The following is a 22,457-nucleotide window of genomic DNA, read 5'->3' on the forward strand; positions in this document are numbered from 1 at the left end:
AAATTCAAAAATAAAGTATCTTTATTACTTACACAATAACTGTCAAACACAACAAACAAGAAGTTTCAAATATATATTTAGCTTTTAAAAATTGTATTATTAAAGTATAGAGAATAAAATCAGAAGCTATTTAGCTCAGTTCTGAAGTCGATAAATTTCAAGGTAGTAGATAATACTGTACCTTGATAAATTTTTCATAACTTTGCACCATCATTTTAAATAATATCTAGCTTAATATTTAGATAAAATTTGAAGGTTCCTATGAAAGAAGTTATTCACGTTCTTGTAATGAATTACTTTGATTCATGTGCTGAAGTCTTAAATATTCCTACTTTTTGAAGTCTAAATATGAAAACAATATAAATCAAGATAAAATATTAAGTATTCAAAGTTATATTGATATTATACAAGGATTTGTACAAGAAATACAAGAATACAAGAATTTGTTTATAACATAAGAGTTGAAGCAAGCAAGCCACTCTGGATCCAAATCATCGTGGATATTCTTTTATTATGATATCAGTGTCTTTACTTTGGCAAAAAACAAAACAAAAAAAAACCTATATGATATATTTCCGTATTCTTGTGCTAATAGTACATTTGCTGTCTCGGAGAAAAATTTGACATCTTAAATCCCATATGACGACATAGAAGTAGATACTTATCCGTCCCGTAATTGGAGAAGAAATATGGACTCTTGACGACTTGCTGCTTTTCAGACATAGACTTATTAGTTGTTATTTACTTTTTACAAGTCTCAAATTACAAATGTATCGCTACGGTTTTAATAAAATATGACATTAATACAGTGGACTTAGCTAAAATCTACTATTAATGTACATGACTTAATTACTTAATGGATTACTTAACATGTTAAGTAATCCGTTCTTTGAGTGAATAAAGAAAAAGGTAAGGTTTCGTGCTTATTGATCATCCCTGTATAGTATTATTTATACTTTATTTTATAGGAATTCATGCTTTATTTATTTTAATATTTAAATAAATTTAAAGTATTAACTCTATTAAGTATGTACTCTTCATTGGTATGCAGATTAAAAAGCCATCCTGGTGCTGGATGTTGTCTCCATGTTATTCGCTTATGTCATCAAGTAAGAATGTCATTAGAGACAATTATGTCTAATTTTATATTTTGACTTTTAGCCTGTATCCACAGCAGATAGTTCAAGCCGACCCTATCCTGAGCTGGATCCCTATGTTTCCAAAAAGATACAAGATGGAAAAAGGATCGGGAATGGACGGATTCCCTGCATTCAACCCCCAGAGGATATAACTCAAAGTTTAGCCAAATGTATCTCGAATGGATCAATGGACAATGTCTTGAACAATATAGATAAATACATAGGAACGGGTCAAAAGATGGAGCGCTACTTGGGAAGTCGGAAGCTACCATTGGACACAAGAAACTTGGCTGTATACAAAACCAAATTTTTTCAACAAGCTCAAAGAAAGTGTATGTTATTTATTTACTTAAATTATAACTTAAAATCATATGTTCTTTAACCTGTTAATTATAGATAAGAATGAATTGAGTCAGTTGGACGAGGACGACATCGATTCTGTTCATGAGATGGAGGAAAATCTTAGTAAAGAGGTGGCTCTGAAATTGGCCACAGCCAAAGGTAATTGGAAGCCCATTCATTTTGATTACACATCCACTTGGGCCTATATCTTGGGAGGATTAACTGCCTATGACTACGCATCATCTGTATATACTCTTAGGAAAGTCTTTGAATATGACAAACGTTTCCAACCTAGTACACATTTGGATTTTGGCTCAGGGGTTGGATCCTTCACATGGGCTCTTCGGAAATTCTTAAAATCCAACAATAAACTTAAAGAAGAGTTTTTTGTTGAGTCCAGCGCTGACATGAATGATGCCTCACGTCTTTTGAGATATGATGGAAAAGATTCAACCCCTAATGAAATTATTTCCTCTAAAGGCGTTTTCTATCGTCTCCACTTTCCTGCAAATGAAAATGTGAGACCCATAGTCAATAATTCTAGTGATATTTTAATAAAGAATTTGCTCTAATATTTCAGCTCAAGTATGATTTAGTTACCTGTGGATCATCGCTAAGTGAGTTAGAGTCATCTCAGTTGCGTTTAAATATAGCGGATAGTTTGTGGAGGCGAGTTGAGGATGGGGGTTATCTTGTCATTTATGAGCGAGGAACAAATTCAGGTTTTCAAGTTATTAGTGAAATACGAGATTATCTTATACAGTTACAAGAGTTTGTGGAAGAGGATCCTCAAATACGTGGTGAACTCATTGCCCCAGTAAGTAGTTTTGAGTATTACTTTAATATCATGTAATGTTTTAATTTGTTTTTAATCTTTTACTCAAGTGCACGCATTCGATGGGATGTCCTCGCTACCTGCATGACAAAATACCATGCAATTACGATGTTAAGTATAAAAATTTTCAGTTATCCATGTTTCCAAGCGAATATCGTGAAATTGTCTACAGAAATCGTTTATGTTATTTAATTTTCCGGAAAAACATGCATTTAGAACTGTCTGATAAAAAATGGCATCGAATTGTCAAGGAGAAAAAAAGAACAAAGAACACATATATTTGTGAATTATGTACGAACAAGGGTAAATTAGAGGAAATTTTCGTACACAGAAGAGATAAGTAAGTTCTTAAGATATTTATGTATGATTTTAATTTATTTTATATATTTTCTAGGACTTTATACAATTACACTAAACAAGTAGAAGTGGGAGATTTGTATCGGGCAAATCTGAATAGTTTGCTTAATAAAGAAATTTAAAGTATCTTATAGAAGTAGTTTTCATAATATCTACACTGTTTCTTAATACTTGTAACAATATCGTTGATGACTGGATTGTGGAGGGAACAGATATTAACAAATATATACATAAATTTGAGTACATATTCGTGTTGTCCCAAATTAAAACAATGTTCATTCAGCATTTTAAGTGACCTGAAGTAGCAGGTTTGATTTGTCTTATGGAATGGAGTCTTAATTAATGTGACAGTTTTTTTAAACGAGTCCGTGATACCTCTGATGCCTCTCAGTATTTTATAAATTGTTTCTTTTAAAAAGTGTCTTTTTTGCACGAGTGTATTCTATAAGCTCTGAGTTTCCATTTTTTATTATAATATCCATATTTACCCCTCGAGAAGGCAAATAATCAGTAGGTGGCTCTCGTGGAAATAAGTTGTTGGAAACGAAGGTTTTATCCCCTTGAATTTCTGCCAATGAAATATGAGATATAGACCTGTTCCCATACTGAGAAACTTTGGACTGTTTCGTTTCGTTTTTTACAATATGAAACTGTCTCTTTATTGACTCTTGATGTAGGTTCTCAACGTCCGAGTCTACAAAAGGAGATTTTTTTTTTTTACAAATTCGGATAGAAAAAAAGACTGACCTTCCATCCAGTTTACTGAGAATACGTCTCCTAGATAAGTTTTCAATTCCTCACTGTAGTAACACGCATAGGAAGGGCGTTTCGAATTTGTGGCGGTCATTGCGTAGACATTGACATATTTAGGAAGAATGTTTGCAAACATTGAGCCAGCCTCACAGGCTTCAACATAAAATACCATTTTATCAAATCGTTTTTTTTTATGCATCCTTTCTACTGCTTCTATTAATTCGTTGGCTTGGAGAACGTGACTATTAAAGCCTAGGATTCCAGGAGCACCGTGATCCGCAAAATACACGAATATACGATCTTGGGGCCCAGAGTCTATTACTTTTTGAGAGCCTACCCCAGGATTGGTTCCTTCTAATACCTTAATAAATATGTCGGGTCTAACATTTTTTCCAGTATAGTCTGCCTTTATTCCTTCGTACACGTTTGGTCCATGAGGCTTATTTATCAAAACTCCTGGAGTGGGATTCAGCTTATTGAATGCAATATCATCATACATCATGACAATTATATTATCTACAAATCGGCCCATTAGAGGATTATATTAATTATTACCAAGTACATACATACCTGGATGAGTCCCATGATTTCGTACAATTTGATAAGCATGACATATGTCAGATTGATGCCGGTAATTGTGCCAACCATTTGATCCTGCCACTAGGAGAACCCATGACGTGCCTTTTTTAATTGTATGTAGAAAATTTGCGAAGTATAGAATTGAGAAAAGCGCCATTGTAAGAGTTAAGGGAATCAAAATTATTGACTTACACATATTACTTAAGTGAAATATGTATAGGTACATATGATAATTGTAAAATGAATATTCAATCTAGCACTTTTAAGAATCAAATTTGATATCACGGTAAAGAATAGTAATATGATACAAAGAAAAAAAAGGGTCTGTATTTAAAGATTGCATTTATACAATAATGCATAATAAATATAAATATATGTATGTATGTGTTGTATAATCAATTAACTTTAAGAAAAAGTAGAAAAGGAAATCCTTAAAATAATTAACGATATAAAGACATAATAAATTGTAAAGAGTCATTCTATGACCCCAAATTGTTTACCTTCCTGGATGTTAGTATGTAATTGTAAAAAAATATAAATATCTATGCACATAGTTACAAGCTCAAAGGAAAATTAACATTTAATGTGCAAAAAGAGGAGGTCCAGGGTGTGTGGGTCGGGGACAGTCTTGAAATTTTGTGCAGAAATAATAGTAACAATAATGCCCACTGAATGAAAAGACAAGATAAAAAAGGGATCGAATTGTGGTGGTGGTGGTAGAGAATTAGCATGGACTATTACCAATAGATGAATGTTAAAGCTTTTATAGTGTTTGGCGCGAAGGCATATTAAAGTAGATTGTGCAATTTAAGTATCAAACTCAATGAAATATGAGATAGGGCACTTGTAATTATGAATTTATAAAAAGATCATAAGTACAAAAATAAACAAGAATTCATTACTATGATGCAGATTTGTACTCATGTAAAAAAATAATATGTGGAAGTACTCAAATAAGTTTCGATTTTCAAACACACTTACGACAGAAATTTCCTCAATTTAAAAAAAGAGAACTAATTATATATCAATGTATAAATTTATTTTAAAGAAGTCCAAAGCTGCCTCCTGAATAAAGCTGAGTCCAAATTTTGTTATACAATATATACAAAGGATCTATCGAATAGAAATATTATACACTTATTTGAGCCTTCCACCACATTTATTAAATTAAAATTATAAGGAAGAATGAAGGCAAAGTTAAATTTATTAATGCTCATTAAGACTCTGTAAACTGGTTTGAGATTGCTGCTTAATTTGTTGCTGCATTGCAGCCATCAACTCCTGCATCCGCTTCAATTCAGCTTCCTTCTCCATCAACTTTTTATCCTTTTCATCCAATACACCTCCTCTAGCATCGCCGCCATTTCGAGAAGATGTAAGAGCCCCAATAGCTCCATTTCCAACGTTAGGTGCAGTACTACTCCTCGTTGAGAGCTTTTGAGAGCGATAATTCTCATAGTGAACATCATTTGTGACTTCTTGAAGATCTTGCATATGAGTTATGAGCATGGAACGAAGCTTGATAAAGTCACAATGCTCAGGATTCTCTACTTCCACTACACCCCATGGGTACTGTCGCCCACGAACCTTCTTGTCGCATATTTGGACTAGAGTATTTGCTCCCACAACGGCAAAAGGAATTGAGTCGCGTAGTCCTTGAACCTGTGCCTTATAGTCCTCATCTTCATCACTAGAATGGGCATATTATCTGTTAGTAGATGTATTTACTAGTACAACTTGAACAATGCTACTCACCTATCACACTCTGGAAGGGAATATATCTTGATATCGTTCTCTTGAATTTCCTGAAGAACCTTTTGCTTCAAGGCGGATATTTCTTTTTTGGTCAAGCAATCAGACTTGGCAATGACTGGAACAATGCTAACTTTATTTGACAATTGCTTCATCACATCAATGTCCAGGGGCTTGAGACCATGACCATAAGGATTAATGAAATAAAAACAGCAATGGACACGATTATCGATGATGTTTTTACGATTAAGACCGTTCTCATCCTGAAGATAACGTTCAAATTGATCATCGATATAGCGAATTATTTGATGGAAACTATCTGTATTATCAATAGCATCTCCAAATCCAGGAGTATCAACCACGGTAAGACGAAGCTTCACGCCCCTCTCTTCAATTTCAACAGTGGATGCATCTAATTTCACAGTTCTTTTAACTTTTTCTCCAGCAGAAGGGATGGCACGATCAGGGTAGAGTTCGGTAAGGAAAAGGGAATTGATGAGTGTGGATTTTCCAAGTCCTGACTCACCTACAACCATGAGTGTGAACTCAAATCCCTTTTTCACAGATTTACGATGAACCTATTCAAATAGAGAAAATTTAGAGCCTCATCCATTATATATTAATAAAAAGACGAAACAAAAAATTTATAAGCAAGCCTACATATAAATATGGTATATAAGATATGCACCTAGATATATTAATTATCAAAATAGCTTGAGTCTGTGATTTTGATAATACTATTTTGTTGATTGTTTTTCTATGTTAAGCTCATTAATAATTTTTAAATTTCTTAACAACTTTAACATTAAAAGGGGGTAAGTTCAAGCATGATTTGTCTTATTTCGTATGATTATTGATATATTGTGAGTTACTTATATTAAACGGAAAAGCTGTGCTTTAATTATTAAAATCACACTTCAATTCGTCAGTTATATGAATGCATGTCTAAAATGTATAAAGCAATTATAAATTAGGTTAATATTTAGTTATTAGTTATATTTATATATTATAATATATTGTACTACTCCTTGAACGTCAAAAGGATTAAATGGAATCTTGAATCGCTGTCTTGAATTCATTACAGATAAACTAATGCACTATCAATATAACAATAATAATAATTATATTATAGGGAATGAAATTCAACATAAGTACGTAGGCAGAGATAGAGCTCTTCATAGAGAAGAGCGATATAATAAGAACTTATTAGATCATATTTCATATAAAACAATAATAATAATAACTATAAGAAGTCTTCAATATTCATTGTAAGAAAATAAACGAAATTTCAAAGAAAAGAAAGAAAATATAAATAAACAATTATTTTATTTCATGAATTATAAATATAAGTATCATCATCACAGACGGACAGTAGAAATCATCATCAGTCTTGTTTCTTTTTAAACGACATTATTAAATTGAGAATAACTAATCAAACATCAAATGCTTTATGTTATTTTATGCTGTTAAGCATAAAATTAATTTTTGAAAATAAAATGCGGACATCGCACATTTTACCAAGAAAAATATGTCATTATTTTATTTTGCTACGGATGTTCAGTTAATATAAAATAAATAAAATTTGAATGATTAAATGTCACGTGACATGACGTCATACTCGAGCTCAACACAAAGACATCGCCCCCTCTCCCCCCTCTGATGATTATGTATTAAATACTATAATATTTTCTTTTGTACATCATAATACATAATATAATAATAATAGCTTCTCGTTGTTGTTGACTCACTTGATTCGGAAGATTTGCGAAACCCACGTAGCCTGCAGTGTCCAATGCTTTAGTCTTTTCAGCCATCATGATGAAAATTATTCAAAGTTATGAGTTGATCTACAGCTTCAGAATCAAATGTCTTCTTCCTTTCCCTCCTTTCGTTTTAGTTACTAGTAGTACTACAAGTTACAACAAAAAGAACTTTGTGTGACTGTAAGTGTATGTATGATTTGGAACTGAGCTACTAAGACGTACAAATACGACAGTCGCGAAGGACGATGTAAATATTATGATTTCCTTCTTCTTTTTATATTGTTCAATTTTTGGGCGGGGCTTTTGTGGTGCATGGTGCTCCATACAAATATTATTCAAAATTTGAGGAGAGTGAATCAATCGTTACTATTATTTAACTAGGACAAAATATATACTTACTAAGTAATAAACAATAATATAGCTTGACGGCTAGGTACTAAAAGAAATGCCGGTTTGTGTCAAACATGATAACATTAATATTTTATCTTATCCTATTTAGCATTTACTATCCAATATCCATTATTATTACTATATACATATATAGTTCAATCACACTATTCTTTATATTATAAAAAGAAACGTATACACTACAGTTATAATTGGGCACTAAGTGACATTTTCAAAATTGAAATGCATTCCCTTCCTCCTTTTCGAGAGAAGAAGGATTTTTTTCCTGAATAGAAGAAGAATCATAATCTGTTCCTAAAGCTGAATCAATGGTTCTTAAACTTTCAACATTGATGAAATACCGTAGATTAACTTGTGGTATTGCATTTTTTAATTCATCTATGAGAGTAGATGCCGTTTTGTAGTTTCTGTTCTTAGAGTAGTGCTCAATCATGAAGCCGTAAATATCTCCAGAACGAACAGCAGTATTAATATCTGGTGTCTTAGTCAGCTCCTTGCAAGCAGCTAAGGCTTCTCCAGTTTGTCCACTTTCATAGAGTCTCTGAATTTCTACAAACTTAGTGACAAGACCAATCACTCGTTTGAGCTCTCTTAGTCTTTCTTCATAGTTAAAACTCTCATTGGACTTATCTAAGCATTTAAGACTCTCATTCAATGCTCCGAGGGCTTTCTCATAATTCTGATACTCATCAATCTCTACTTCGGAACAGGCAGAGTAGAACCAAGATAGATTATCATAGGCTTTACTCTTGGTGTAAAAGGAAATGATATTTCGCATTATTTCGGGATCATTTCTCCAATCAAGGGTCTGCAAATAATTTCCAGCAAGGATATAAATGTCCTTTTCCCTTGATACATTAGCAAAAAATATAATCTTTTCCGTGTCCCCAGATTTGAGAAGGGCCTTCATTGCCTGAAGCCTATTTCCTGCTTGTGTCCATTTCTTTGTAGCTAAATGATAGTTCCCTTGTTGATAGCATACCTCAGCTAAATGGTTCAGAATGGATATACGCTCATTATTATTTGATTCTTTTTCTTCCAGTTTATCCGTCAGTTTTTGTTCGAGATCATCAGTAATCTTGATATTATAGTCCGAACAAAGAACGAGAGCCTCTCTTCGTTGACCAGAAGCAGCAAATAAATCAACTGCTTTTTCAAATTGTTCATGCTGAAGGAAGAAATTCGCAGTTCGCTTTAGAAGCTCAGGGTCTGCAGATTCATCTAAATTGGATGATATATATTGAAGAACGTTGTGCTGATTTGTTTCTATTGCAAGGTCTAAAGCCTTTCCCAAATAGCCAGCTTTTTCGTATAGAATCACTGCTTTGTCATAAGAAGGCTTATCCGCATTTTCAAAGGTTCTCGCAGCCTCTAGTTTCTCGTTCGGTGGGGCGAGTAGAGCCAAGTTCCATAATCGATCCATGAACCCCCTTTCTTTACAAATCCTTATGGCGTTGGAATACGCTTGTGCCTTTGCAAAGAAGTTCACTGCCTTTTCCACGTCATCAATATTTTCGTATTGCCGAGCTAAATGATAGCAAGCTGCTCTATCTCCACTCTTATTTGCGATCTCAGATGCCTTCTCAAGATCCTCACAGTAGCAATATACTCTAACAAGACTAAGATAATCATCTGCCAGATCATAGTACTGTAATGCTATCTCCATTTCACCAGTAGACTCCATATATTGGGCCCACCAACGCTTGAGGGCTTTATCATTACTTTTTATAACATAGTTTTCAAGGACAGTCCAATCCTCAAATAAAAGCCTGGGTACCTCAAAACGATGTGTACCAGATTTTTCGTAATTCTGAATAGCACCAGCAATGTCACCACGGCTCTCAAGATGTTTTGCATAATTATAATAGGTAGACCTGAGGTGCATTCGATCCTTTTCCTCGGCTAATCGTACTGCTTTTTGCCATTGGCCAGAGTCTTGATATAACTTGTTCAGGAAATTATAATTACCTGAACGAATATATAAAGCTTCAGCTTCTTCTAACATGCCCAAATGAACGGCTAAAGTCGCTGTTTTGACATCAAGGTTTTCATTGGACTCAATTATACGCTTCACGGCTCTGGCTCCATATGCATGCCCCATATTTCCTAAGCAAATAACTGCCACGTCCAGTCTTTGAGTTTTTACACACATTCGGGCCATGTTACCCCAGACATGAGGATTTTTAACTGATTTGATTGATTTGAAGGCCTCATCCATGTTTCCTATACTCAAGTAGAAAGAAAATCGTACAACTGCATCTCTTGTTGGCTTATCACTATCTTCTAAGCCGAGAAAATCCTTCATGACAAATCTCTCAACCGTCATGGCTGAATCCTGCTCTGCAGAATAGTTGTCTTTGATTAAAACAATGAAGGGAATACTAACACCTATGAGCTTAACAGGATTAGAATTATATGAAGTGACATCATGGACTACAACCCCAAAATCATCATGGACAAAAAGGCTGAGCAATAAATCCCCGCCAAGATTTTTTATTGATCCCCGATTACGCAAATTTATCAAATTATTATTGTTGCTATGTTGGTTAGAACATAAGCAAATTAGTAGATGAGGCTCATGCAAGTCCCATTCATGACTGATAATTTTTCGGCCGACAAGAGGACTAAGGAGTGTATGAGAAGAGTTACGCCTTCTTGTAAAAGCATGCCCCTCCGCTGAGTTAGGAGGAACTGAGGACCCATCATCCATGTCATTCCTCCCTGAAGCGATATTAAAATAACGAACAGAAGTATTTTCTAGTTCTATGAGATACAAGCGAGAATCCAGTATTTCCTCTTCTATCTCTTCACAGGCCTTTTTGTAGTAACTCACACTCAAATATGTACCAGTTGAGTTGACTTTGGCTTCATGGATATATCCAAAATCCTTAACGAGATCTTTAAAATGAATGGGGTGAACATGAGGTTTTGCATCCCTTTTGCTGAGATCCCATATTTTAATGACACCGCCAGTCGTTCCTGATACTAAGATGTCTCCCCGTGTAATAGAGAGACTCATTCCGGTTCCTTCATATTCATTGAATGGTAGAGCTTGCTTAATTGTACCTTGAAAACTTCGAACATGGATTTTATCTCTTTCCAAGCAATAGATGGATTTTTCATAGGACACTAAGTGCATGATATTAGAACAAGAGAACTCTCCAACTTTTAATAGATGCCCAATGTCCTTCTGAACTTCATAGGTTAAAACCTATGATGAAGAACATTTTTTGATTATCCGTTGGTATTGCAGAAGAACTAAGTATGATCTTACTTTATCTGCTCCCCAAAGAATTAAATTCTTTTCAGATAGCCAGAGTCCCCGGATTTGAAAGGTAGATCCTGCATTCACATCCATATTGACACCTTCGTTGTCATGAAATGTGAGTGTTGCATCACTGGGTCCTGATTGAAGAGCTGAAACTCCTTGAAAGTAATGAGCTACTAAAATCCTTTCCTTGAGAAGAAAAACTCTTCGTATTGAATTGACGGCAAGAACTGCATCTGCTCCATTAGAATGTATTGATGAGTGCCTCTGATATAGACTTGGAGCAAAGGATATGTCCTTAGTTGTATTTGATCCCAAGTTGACCTAATATAATAATATATTATATGTATTTTCAATGTAATTATTCAATATTTCCACCTTGGGTAATATCCGCCACTCCGCCTCATCTGGAAACTTTTCATAGGTCCACATATGTATTTCTCCTGAAGCTGTTCCAGCTCCCAATATGTTTTTTAAAGGATCGAAACACATGGTTGTGATGTAAGAGTCACCATTTCCAATTGATAGAAAAAAATTATCGTCTGTTTTTAAATTCCAAATACGGATTCCAGAAGAAGCTTCACTACCAGAAGAAATAGCCAAGACCCCTCTTCCTACCCATTTTACTTTATTTTGCCCATCCTTGGATTTTGTTGTACTCATTTTAACTTTATTTATCTGAGAGTAAAACCGTATATTCACACATGAAAATATTAAATAGGTAAATTAATCATATTCAAATTTAAAAAAATACCTGATCTAATGATCCATCCATTTCCATTCGAAATTGACCGACAACCATGGACTCTGTGATCACTAAAAGTATATCCCCTTGCCTCAAAAGAGTCCTCACAGGTCCCTCTGCTTGTAATACCTCCATACATCCTCCATTCTCGTTCAAATAATATACTATCCCATTTTGAGATCCTGCATATGCATTTAAATTTTCTCCAGAGACCTTCCAGGAATTATCTGTGAATAACTCAAGGGCTTTTGCATCGCCAGCAACAGCAGCTTTTGCCATACTTTCTCCAGGACCATCTTCTCTAAACATTAGTCCTCCTGTGAGTGGATCTTTGAGTTCATGATGAAAAACAAGGATCCATTTATCAGAGGAAGAACATTTTTCCCATCCAACAACAGAACCATTTTCGTCTGAGCATATGAGCCGCGTACCAGAAGATGACCAAACTAAAGCCCTGTGAATAAATAATTCATAATTTTACCATTTTCGGAATAGTTAGAATCAAATACCGTATTCCATCTCGATGGTGATCTAAGTCTCTAACTTCATTGAAAGAGACATCTCCATTATCCCAGCCAACAGCAAGGAGTCTTTTATCCGGATGCCATGCCATAGACGTGACTTGTGCAGTTGGATGGGAGGAAATAATTCCTTCTGTATTTGTTTCATCACGGGTTTCTGCTGAGAGAGATCGCTTTCGCTTGTCATCATCCACTAAAAGTGAAACATAGCCTCCTTTGTCTTCAGAATAAGCACCCACAGCCAAGATTCGCCATTTAGGATGCCATTCCAAAGCGACATGTACAGTGGTTGATGTCGGATTATTCTCGGATATTTCGGATGCGAAAAAGAGAGACATGATATGATGACTCTTTGTATCAGGTACAAAGAGGGAAAGCAATAGGTCGAATTATCTCGTACCTGTGATTCCCCCAGGAAAAAGTGAGGAAAGAGGGAAATGACAATATAAATCAATTATCAATATGCAACGAATTATATACTAACATAAACAGAATGTAATTTTTTACTTTATTTTTCGTTTTTTTAGAATTAATCAATTAAAATATTTTATTATAATTATTTATAATATATAATATTGCAATGAAAGCTAATATCAATCATTGGCACAATGAGTTCAAATTAGAGCACAATTAAATAAAATAAATATTCAGAACTACAGAATTCTCTCAAACGGAAATTCCGTTACCCGGAAGATACTCTTTTGTATTAAATTATTTGACTTCTTTTTTTATATCAATTTTAATTCCGTAAAACGGAAATTCCTTTATCCGGAAGACTTTTGAGGTACAAAAAGGTCAAAAACACATTCGATATACGGAAATAAAGTCTTGCCAGAAGAGTAATTTTAAGTACATATGTATGTCTAGAACCACCACATGACTCATGAGATGCATAAACAAGACATAATTATTTATCTAGTTTGGCATCAACTATTTAATTCAGATAATGGGATACAGAAACCCATGAGCTTGTTGTTTTGTTTTATACAAATTTATATGACGTGTACACATAAAGTTTATTTAGAAAATTGTTTAGAATTTAGAAAAATTAGAGTTAGACCCAAGCGCAGCATCAGAAGATGAATCAAATGAAGAATTTACTAAAGAGGAACTAGTGAAGCCCCATCTAGTAAGGAAGTGAATGGATATGGCATCAAAGATATTGTTATATGCCTATGAGTTTTGCAATATCCCTGAGGATCAAAGGACTGACTTCCATAAGATAGCTAACAAACTGTTTGATACCCAGGCATCCCTCATAATAAAGCAAAAGTTTAAATCTAAGCAAACCAGTATAGGCTCTTATTTTTCTACTGGCCTTAGAAAATAATTATTAGTTTACCATGGCCAATATATGGAACCTATATTAATAAGCACTTATGCATTTTTTAGTAAATAAAATAAAATGTAAAAAATCGGTACATTTGTTTGCCAAAATATATTTGGTTTCACAACCTCGAATTCCCACTTGCAGAAGTTCTCTAATCCGGAAAGTTCTTCAATGAAAATATGATTCCCTTATAGAAAATACTTGCTGTATTGACATAAATAATACAAATATTATTACTTTATTTTTGTGAATTTTGTATTATCAAAAAATAAGTATTTTTTTAAATATTCAAAAAAGGGTCTTCGTGGTGTATTAGTTGCAAAAAATTTGGGAACGTTATCCTCGTTGCTATTTTATCTCCTTTCTTTAAATTTAAAAAAGTACTTGATAAAAGTAGGGCATCAATGAAATACAAATATGAAATAGCTCATATTTTCATAAATTTATATCTACATGTCTTTGAAATGGATGTCAATTGCACTCCTCAATGATTATGTTAATTAATTATGTTATTATAAGGAGTGAAGGTAGTATTCAACTGAAAATTTAGGGTTCGGTTGAGCAATTAATAATCTTTTATATGTGTGATCATGTCATGGATGCCTCATTGGGAAAATTTCCTCTTCATCTTCGTCTTTTGATACTCAAACCATACATTGTGTTCCAAGTAATAAATTTCCTAGATGATGTGTTTCTGATCTATCATCTTTATAATAATCTTAATCTGTTTCAGTTTCATCTCAGAAGCCATTATTTATTTCATCAACCTTATCAGCAGATATCGAGCGAAGTTAGAGATTCAGTTATGGTTAATATATGGATTAATTTAATTAATATCAATAACCTTCAACTTATGATAAAAAAACCAAACATTTATTTCAACTTTTCTAACCTCATTATTAAAATATATGTTGTTTAACTCAAGGTAACTTAAAGATTTTCAAGTTACCTTGGTATAACTATGCCTTTTTGAATTATAATATGTGAATAAAACTTGGTCCCAACATTTACATCTGGATATTGCAGCGAAAAATGAAAAAGTATTTTTTAATTTTGAAAATTGTTCGCCAAAAGAATAAAAAAAATGAAAATGGAATGATAGCGTTTCGCTAAGGGACTTAAATATCTAAATAGCCGAAGGTGTGTACCAACAATAAATAAAGTCCCTGACTATAAAAATAATCATTTAGAAGAATAAAAAATACCCTCAATTAAGACTTCTTCTTAGTAAATCAAACAACAGGATACATTTGTAATCATTTAAGAACTAAAAAAAAAAAAAGCATCGAGTACTCCTTCGTAGACATAATTTAAGGACGAGAATTTGTCAACAATATTAGGAAATGACATCGCCAGATTTACTTGTAAGAGTACTTTTTATTGAAATAAGGGGAAAAAAAAGAACGCATCCAATCAATACATGGATTATTATAATTCATAAATGATTAATTATCAAATATCATTAATCAATAGTCTTCATAAATTATATACTCTTTTTAAACATAAAAATTTGAATGCATACGCTCACGGTTCTACTGTGAGTTAATTACTAACGGTTGAAATCCCGGTGAGTGTAAAAATCAGGCCTGAAATAATGTCATAAACGTATGGTAACCTTGAAAAACAAAATCCTATAGCATATCACTTAATTGCCTGCTGATGACGTTTGAGGCTTCAATATACATATAGTTAGGGAAACATCGGAAGAATATAATTAATAACAGTACTCAAATATTTTCCAGGTTACCAACAAAAACTTTTTGTAAAATTTGCCCTCACCGGGATTTCGACATTTTTCATACAGTCTCGTATGAAGTTTATTTGTATGGGGGCTAGTTGATTCTTGCTAGCTGGGGCAAGTTGATACGAGTAGGGGAAAAAAACAACACCAAAAGGGGGAAGAGGAGAAGTAATTGAATCTAGTCTGTTGTCAGTTGGGTAAAAAAACCTAAACTCTGAAAGTGGTTTCCAAGATGGTTCGTAATTATAAAAGGGTTACGACTCAAGGCCAAACAGCTCCAGACATGATGGAAAAGGCTGTGTTGGAGGTTGTTGATTTTGGATATAGTATAAGGGGTGTTGCATCAAAATATAAAATTCATTTCTCTACTTTAAGTAGATATGTTAAACGCTGGACATCAGAATTTGAAAAGGGTGATTCCCATAACCAACGTGTTGGTTATTCCAAACCTGGTAAGATATTTACCGAAGAACAAGAGAAACAACTATATGCATCTTTCATGTACTTTGATTTAAACCCTCTTCAAGTAAGGACCATGGCGTTCAAATACGCTATAGAAATGGGGGTTCGCGTGCCTAAGAACTGGATCAATCGTAAGTGTGCTGGAAAAGACTGGCTAATTAATTTCATGGAACGGAACTCTGGCCAACTATCAAAAAGTCAACCTGAGCCAACGAGTTTAGCAGGGAATTCTTACTTCAATGAGCAGGTTTCGTTGCTTTTTAACAATATAGCTCAAATCATGGATAAATATAAGTTTGGTTCAAAGGAGATATGGAATTTGGATGTAACTAGAATAACCACTATTCAAAAACCTATAGGGATCGACCTAGGTGAAGAAATACCATCAGGAAATGAAGGACAATTAGTTACAATGTGTGCTGCCGTGAGTGTTGGTGGAGATTCCATCCCTCCAATGTTGATATTTCCAAGAATAAATTACTATGATTTCTTTGTAAAAGATGGTCCTGAGGGGAGTATTGGAGCATCAAATCCCTCCGGATCAGTGACTGATGAAAATTTTGAGGGTTTCATAAACCATTTCATTCAATTTACAAAAGTAACAACGGACAAGCCTATGTTACTGCTCCTGGACAAGAACCAATCTTTTGTGAATTCTAATATTATCTCCTTATGTGAAAGAAGCGGGATAATTATATTCTCATTTCCTCGTCATTGTTCACATAAATTCCAACCTCTGGAGAAATCAGTTTATGGGCCTCTTAAAATTTTTATCCGGTCAGCTCAAAGAGACTGGCTGAGGAACAATCCCGGCAAAATGATGACAATATACGACATACCCTCAATTATAAAGGAAACATTTCCAAAAGCTATGACACCTCCAAATATCAGGGCTGGTTTTAAAACAGCTGGGATTTTCCCGTTGAATTTAGAAATATTTAATAAATCAGATTTGGCTCCTTCTTCAATAACGGAAATACCTCATGACTCTGAAGATTTTTTTATAGAAGGACTTGGATCTATCGATCCTACTGGTGTAGGTGATAACAGTGTACGTAGTTCTAAAGAGAACATATTGAATAAAAGAAACTCACCATCCGAAGTTGGGAATCCGACCAACCCACAAGAAGTATTTTCGTCTAATCCAAGCATATCTACCAACTCTAGTTTTTCTGTATATTTTCCCTTAAATCCTGAAGAACTAATTCCTGATCCAAGAACAGATCTTTGCATATCAGAAGGTGGATCAAGTAAGAAAAGAAAGATAGATGTTTTAACTGATGCACTCTTAAAAAATGAACTATACTAAATCGATTAGAAGCATAGTACAAAGAAATCCAAAGTAATGTAAAAGAAAATGATATGTATTATTAGTCATAGAAGACTTGGAAAAACATTAAGTTTCCGATGATTAAGCTTATAAACCAATTTGTGATAGTTTTATTTATTTTGTTCATTATCTGAAAATTATATTTTTGTTAAATTTATACATACATTAATATCTTCATCATTAATTGAGTATTGTTTCAATTGTAGAGACAAACACGTATTATTAATCGTCCTATTATTATTGCTACGAACTATGTCAACTTGTTCCATCGAAAGATAGAGTAAGTTGAAACAAAAAAATTTCCAACACTAAAATTTATATTAGAGCTAAAATTAATTTATGATATGAAATTGTTATTAACTCTGCATGAAAAAATCCAGCCACTCATGTCTCAATATTACTTCTACCAACAAGGTCAAAAATATTATAATTTATATTCTATATTTATAATAGCCTATTATAAATTATTAATAGGATATACCCGTCTTATATACTTTATTATGCACACACTAAGAATTTGAAACTTGCAAATTCGCAGACAAACATACTAACACCTACTATGGTCTATGATATAAATTATAATATTATGGTACCCGTTATATATATTTTATACTTGCTAATCCGTGTGACGGACAGACAATCATACATACAACCATCATATATGAAAGCCTGATCCCTATAAGGCTATGGCCTATGAGGCTCTGATTATTGCAACGCATTCTAAGAATTCATTGATTATAGACTATAGTAATTGATTTGAGTATCCCGTATAAATTTGCCCACACGTCATAAATTATCTTTCTATCTCGAAATTGGAGACAACGACAGAGAATAGTTGAAATTTAATTATCTCAACCTTTTAATAATGAGGAAATACTTCGGTACGTCAAGCGAAGGAACGCGAAATGAAGAGAAGGAGCTCAACTTTTACGAGTTATTTGGATAATTAGCACTTCGAAGGGTCACGAAATTAGATGGAAGGTCATACTTAATTAATATTACTTATATTAAATATATTCATAAGTGACTTGGATGCGGTCAATCAAGGTTACATTTTAACTAAAAGTAGACTACCATATTAATGAACGTTTTTGCAGAATAATCACTCTATACAAAATTTGGTACGTGTAAGGTATTTACCTAGGCTAAATGAAGTGTTATCCCTTCTGGATGAAGATAATGAATATAAATCCCTAAGAATCCTCTTACCAAAATAATGCATCATAGGTGGAAAAGGGAATAGGTGATACATTGAAGACATTCTCTTAGTCTATAGATTTAAAGAGTGTTTTTCCATCAATTAAATTTTTTAGTCAAGCTCCATGTATGAATTATGTCAAGCAATTATGTATGAAATATATCACAATTAAAAAAATGAAATGCTTGAAGTTGTATTCGATAGCCAGAGGGAATGCAACAACTGTTTAAAGTGGGAATTGAATGCAAGAATCCATGTAATGATGTTTTAACCTGGATTAATATGGAATATATATAAATGAAGGGAGGTTATTATTTTATTGTAAGCAATATTTTTGTGTAGTAAAACCTATTTTTTATTTAATCGATCTTATACTCTAAGACTGTTTCTTTAAATGCAGATCAAATTTGATTATCGTCATTCATAACTAATGTTTCATTAGGAATAAGTCCAATGATATGTTTAATACACATCGTTTAAAGTCAAAGTAAAGTTTTAAATATTTGTGACAAATTTAATATTTTTAATTATTCTCTATATAATCCACTAGATGTTATTCATTCACAATAAATTGAAGCTAAGACGTAAACTATGTATATATTTACTTGAATTATTAATTTGTTATCCATTTCCCACGGCACATGATCAATTCAAAATCTGTGCTATAGAGTTTGTACAAAGCAGAGGGGATCAACGCATTTGTACTTTCAAGGATTCATTTACAGAATCTACAGGAAATCCATGGTAACCCGGACTTGGCATTGCATCAAAATAAATTGTAATTTTTTTGGTTTTTTTAAATACCTACAAGTGTATGCTAGGAAAATCCCCTTTATATCAGAGCCCTATGCCTATAACTAAGTAGAGTTACGTGAACGGGCTATCGGCTCTGACGATAGCTGACTTCTTCATGTGTTTGAGTCACAGCTCTAAACATTCAAAATTTAATACTATATTTTAGATGAAGAACTCCACAAAGGCGATATATTTTGTAAAAATACTCCAAATATGCCCTCTTTTAGTGTGCTGTGGATTACAGGAATCGTTCTTGAGCTGAGGGGATGACACTTTTTCATTTCCAAGGAACAAATTCCTTGGAAGGGTATGGGTCCTAAAAATGAAATGAAATCTTCATTGATTGTGCTCTAAACATTTTGAAGAAATAAGGAATTCCAACTCTCAAGCCACTCCAACATTGTTTAAACATCTAAAACCTAAAGTTCCAAGGCTCACCAAAAACTCCAAATAACCCATTTTCATTCAGGATAACAATGCTCATATAATAATTAAGGAAATCTCAAGCAACTTTTTTATTTCGAATATTAGGTAAAAAAAAGATCTCCACAATTTCAGGATCATACATACTTTACTCCTTATTGGGAACCTCCTACCCTCCTACCCTCCTACTTCCGAAAATAGAGAAATATACATAGTGGGCATGAATAAAATTTTATCAACAATAGAAGATTAAGCTTCTTATAATGATATATATATTTATATTTTGCATTAGTTACTTTATCCTTAGAAAATAATAATTGTATGTATTACTGATATTTCTCCTGAAGTAAAACATCTAAAGAAAAAAAAAAATCCAACATACAAATCCACCTTGGAGTCTATGAAGCAGAAATAAAGGAATTAAAGAAGAAGTTGAAGGAGAAAGATGTCAAAATTTAGGACGCAGAATCAAAGTTTAACTCTTTAAAAATGTGCCTCTCATCGGTATTTAATTCAAATCATATAAAAAAATTTAAGTTGCAAGTCTTCACATTCCAAGATCTGCCTTTGGTCTAATAAAACCATTGCGAATTCACTTCACTTAAGATTTGTTGAGGAACTATCTGTTATCTAACTAATCTATTGCGCCAATAACTGTTTGGATCAATTTGCAATTATTCAAATCTTATGTAAATCAATTCAAAAAATTGTAAACTCAATAACTGAAGTACCGGTTCCATTAATTAAGTTGTCTATAAATGTCGCCAAATGTCATAAAATTTTATTTTTTACTGTGTCTAAGTATATTAGTGTAAGAATGCACATACATTTACGAATGCAAACTATGATTATCAAAGAAAATAGAATAGCTTTTCTACTTTCGGAAGTCGAAGAATTTGTACGCGAAATTAATTAAGTTAAAGAAGTTATTATTAAAGTAGTAATTCGATTTTTCTTAATAATTAAGCTCAATAAATTTTTTAGTATTCATTTATTGTATAAAGGTTCTTTTTGACCCATTTGATATCTGTCACAAGGGGGCGCTGAAATTTCGTGACGTAACTCTTCTTAAAGGGCTCTGCTTTATATAGACTCAATTGTGGAGATAGAAGGAGAATAACAGCAGTTGGCAGCTTTTAAAGTGAAAAGGTGAAAATCCAACTTGACATTTATTTTATGGTAATATCTCAAGCAACTAAACTGGCCAACTTATAGTTATAGCGACGTGAATGTTGATTTATGGTTTGTTATCTAGTGGACTTAAGAAATGAGTAGGGATTAGTCGGGGATGATGGAAGACTACGTATTAGCCAGCTGAGGAAGTAGTGAATGTGTGTGGCGTGCTAAGAGGCCGAAGAATGACATCCCTTGAAGCTGAAAGAGGATGTTTGGACTTAAAGGGACAACATGTACCTGATGGGCATCCCTTTTCTCCGGGTCCGGATGGTTGTCTCGTTTGTATGTGTTCCTTAGGAGCACCCATCCTTTGTCGCTCCGTGCTATGTGCGCCTCCTAAGAATTGTCGTTCAACCGGAGTGGGAGACACGTGCTGTCAATTCTATTGTTTGGATCCGGACTCTTCCCTTCCCTCCTCTCCCTCTGGAGAACTGGGTCTTCGACTCGTTGCCTCAGGTATTACGGCTATTTTGAGTCTAGCACTACTCTTCTTCCTTATTTATCGTCTAAGACAGAGAAAAAGAGGAGAAGAGGACGTTCATTCCTCGGATGATGAGGACATTGCCGTCACGGGACGATATCTTCCCTATTGGTGGTGGAAGCAGGATAGACTCCCTCCACCATCTTACGATGACGCTGTATACTTGGACCCTCCTCCTCCTTATTCTCCGCCCCCACCCCTGAATATGTCTTCTTCTCAACAACAGAGTCAAGGAATGGGTACGGCCGAAGGGCATCACCATAATAATATTACTTGCATACAGCAATCTCAGTTATAATTAAAAAAAACTTCATTCAGACATGCGTTTCTTGGATTACGACGTGTAGAGACTCCAATCCTTTCTTTTTCATTTAATTCTGTGTATGTTTGTTTACTTACTTGTTATTGATCTCAACTCAATGAGAGAAGGTGCTCCTAGGCTATCAATTATAATTCATTATTACATTAAATTCATTATTTAATTCACATGGTCATCACCGCCTCCTCTCCAGCTGAATCAATCATGATTAATCATCATCTCTTTCTTGCATTTCTATAATTTAGTCATTTTATAATATATATAATAATAATTAATTAATAATATTCATTGTTATACATAACATTAACTACATAACATTTACATATAATATTATCAGTAGGTATATGAGAAATATTTTCTATTTGTTTCTATTTTGTTGTTATTATATAATATTATATTTTAGAGTAGTGATGGAATTTGATGAAATTGTTTTTCATTTATTTTTACCATGGTTTATATATTAATTAGTATATATTTAAAAAAAATATCATTGTTATTTATAGTTTTCACCAATTATATTATAATTTCAAATAAAAGTCCTCTTGTTTACACAAGTCATTCGGTATCTCATATTAATACCATACAATTTACCTAAACAATACCCTAACTATGGATAAGAAATAACATTTATAAACAAGAGATCTTCAACAAAATTAGAATAAAATTTGACAAAGTCAGAACTTTTTTATTTGACTTCGCTAAACAACCAAAAATTAATTTTTAAATACACTCAAATCCGA

At 33.4% G+C, this 22,457-nt stretch overlaps 6 protein-coding genes across 12 annotated transcripts; 3 read left to right on the plus strand and 3 right to left on the minus strand.

Moving 5' to 3' along the window:
* Window positions 1–379: 379 nt before the first annotated feature.
* LOC121131758 (ribosome assembly protein METTL17, mitochondrial) lies at window positions 380–2,799 on the plus strand. Its single transcript, XM_040727126.2, has 7 exons — window positions 380–909; window positions 969–1,109; window positions 1,162–1,471; window positions 1,536–1,999; window positions 2,062–2,298; window positions 2,367–2,656; window positions 2,711–2,799. Exons 2-7 carry the CDS (start codon window positions 1,029–1,031, stop codon window positions 2,793–2,795), a joined length of 1,467 nt encoding a protein of 488 aa, XP_040583060.1. The 5' UTR covers window positions 380–909; window positions 969–1,028; the 3' UTR covers window positions 2,796–2,799.
* Window positions 2,673–4,231, minus strand: LOC121131760 (legumain). Of its 2 annotated transcripts, none has more exons than XM_040727129.2 (3): window positions 3,997–4,231; window positions 3,421–3,942; window positions 2,673–3,367 (listed from the first exon to the last, which is right to left on the minus strand). In XM_040727129.2, exons 1-3 carry the CDS (start codon window positions 4,229–4,231, stop codon window positions 3,069–3,071), a joined length of 1,056 nt encoding a protein of 351 aa, XP_040583063.1. In that variant the 3' UTR covers window positions 2,673–3,068. The 2 variants fall into 2 exon arrangements, with proteins under 2 accessions (XP_040583063.1, XP_040583064.1); XM_040727130.2 differs by having other exon boundaries at window positions 2,934–3,367; window positions 3,993–4,220.
* A 79-nt stretch (window positions 4,232–4,310) lies between these two features.
* On the minus strand, window positions 4,311–7,812 carry Septin1 (Septin 1). Of its 3 annotated transcripts, none has more exons than XM_040727127.2 (4): window positions 7,506–7,812; window positions 6,783–6,854; window positions 5,761–6,335; window positions 4,311–5,695 (listed from the first exon to the last, which is right to left on the minus strand). In XM_040727127.2, exons 1-4 carry the CDS (start codon window positions 7,572–7,574, stop codon window positions 5,212–5,214), a joined length of 1,200 nt encoding a protein of 399 aa, XP_040583061.1. In that variant the 5' UTR covers window positions 7,575–7,812; the 3' UTR covers window positions 4,311–5,211. The 3 variants fall into 3 exon arrangements, with proteins under 3 accessions (XP_040583061.1, XP_071750129.1, XP_040583062.1); XM_071894028.1 differs by having other exon boundaries at window positions 6,780–6,854; window positions 7,506–7,725; XM_040727128.2 differs by lacking the exon at window positions 6,783–6,854 and having other exon boundaries at window positions 7,506–7,794.
* On the minus strand, window positions 7,792–12,857 carry rempA (intraflagellar transport protein rempA). Its single transcript, XM_040727125.2, has 5 exons — window positions 12,451–12,857; window positions 11,951–12,395; window positions 11,575–11,874; window positions 11,203–11,520; window positions 7,792–11,139 (listed from the first exon to the last, which is right to left on the minus strand). Exons 1-5 carry the CDS (start codon window positions 12,798–12,800, stop codon window positions 8,140–8,142), a joined length of 4,413 nt encoding a protein of 1,470 aa, XP_040583059.1. The 5' UTR covers window positions 12,801–12,857; the 3' UTR covers window positions 7,792–8,139.
* Window positions 12,858–15,455: 2,598 nt separating this feature from the next.
* Window positions 15,456–22,271, plus strand: LOC121131762 (uncharacterized). 4 transcript variants are annotated; one of them, XM_040727133.2, is made up of 3 exons: window positions 15,478–15,840; window positions 15,912–15,985; window positions 16,061–17,509. In XM_040727133.2, exon 3 carries the CDS (start codon window positions 16,069–16,071, stop codon window positions 17,302–17,304), a length of 1,236 nt encoding a protein of 411 aa, XP_040583067.1. In that variant the 5' UTR covers window positions 15,478–15,840; window positions 15,912–15,985; window positions 16,061–16,068; the 3' UTR covers window positions 17,305–17,509. The 4 variants fall into 4 exon arrangements, 3 of the variants coding, with proteins under 3 accessions (XP_040583065.1, XP_040583067.1, XP_040583066.1); XR_011784283.1 differs by adding an exon at window positions 21,433–22,271 and having other exon boundaries at window positions 15,456–21,373; XM_040727131.2 differs by having other exon boundaries at window positions 15,477–15,985.
* On the plus strand, window positions 21,100–22,271 carry LOC121131763 (integral membrane protein DGCR2/IDD). Its single transcript, XM_040727134.2, has one exon. The coding sequence runs from the start codon at window positions 21,100–21,102 to the stop codon at window positions 21,694–21,696; it is 597 nt and encodes a 198-aa protein (XP_040583068.1). The 3' UTR covers window positions 21,697–22,271.
* Window positions 22,272–22,457: the final 186 nt, after the last annotated feature.

Source organism: Lepeophtheirus salmonis, chromosome 1 (assembly GCF_016086655.4).
Source record: "Lepeophtheirus salmonis chromosome 1, UVic_Lsal_1.4, whole genome shotgun sequence".
Classification (NCBI taxonomy): Eukaryota; Metazoa; Arthropoda; class Copepoda; order Siphonostomatoida; family Caligidae; genus Lepeophtheirus; species Lepeophtheirus salmonis.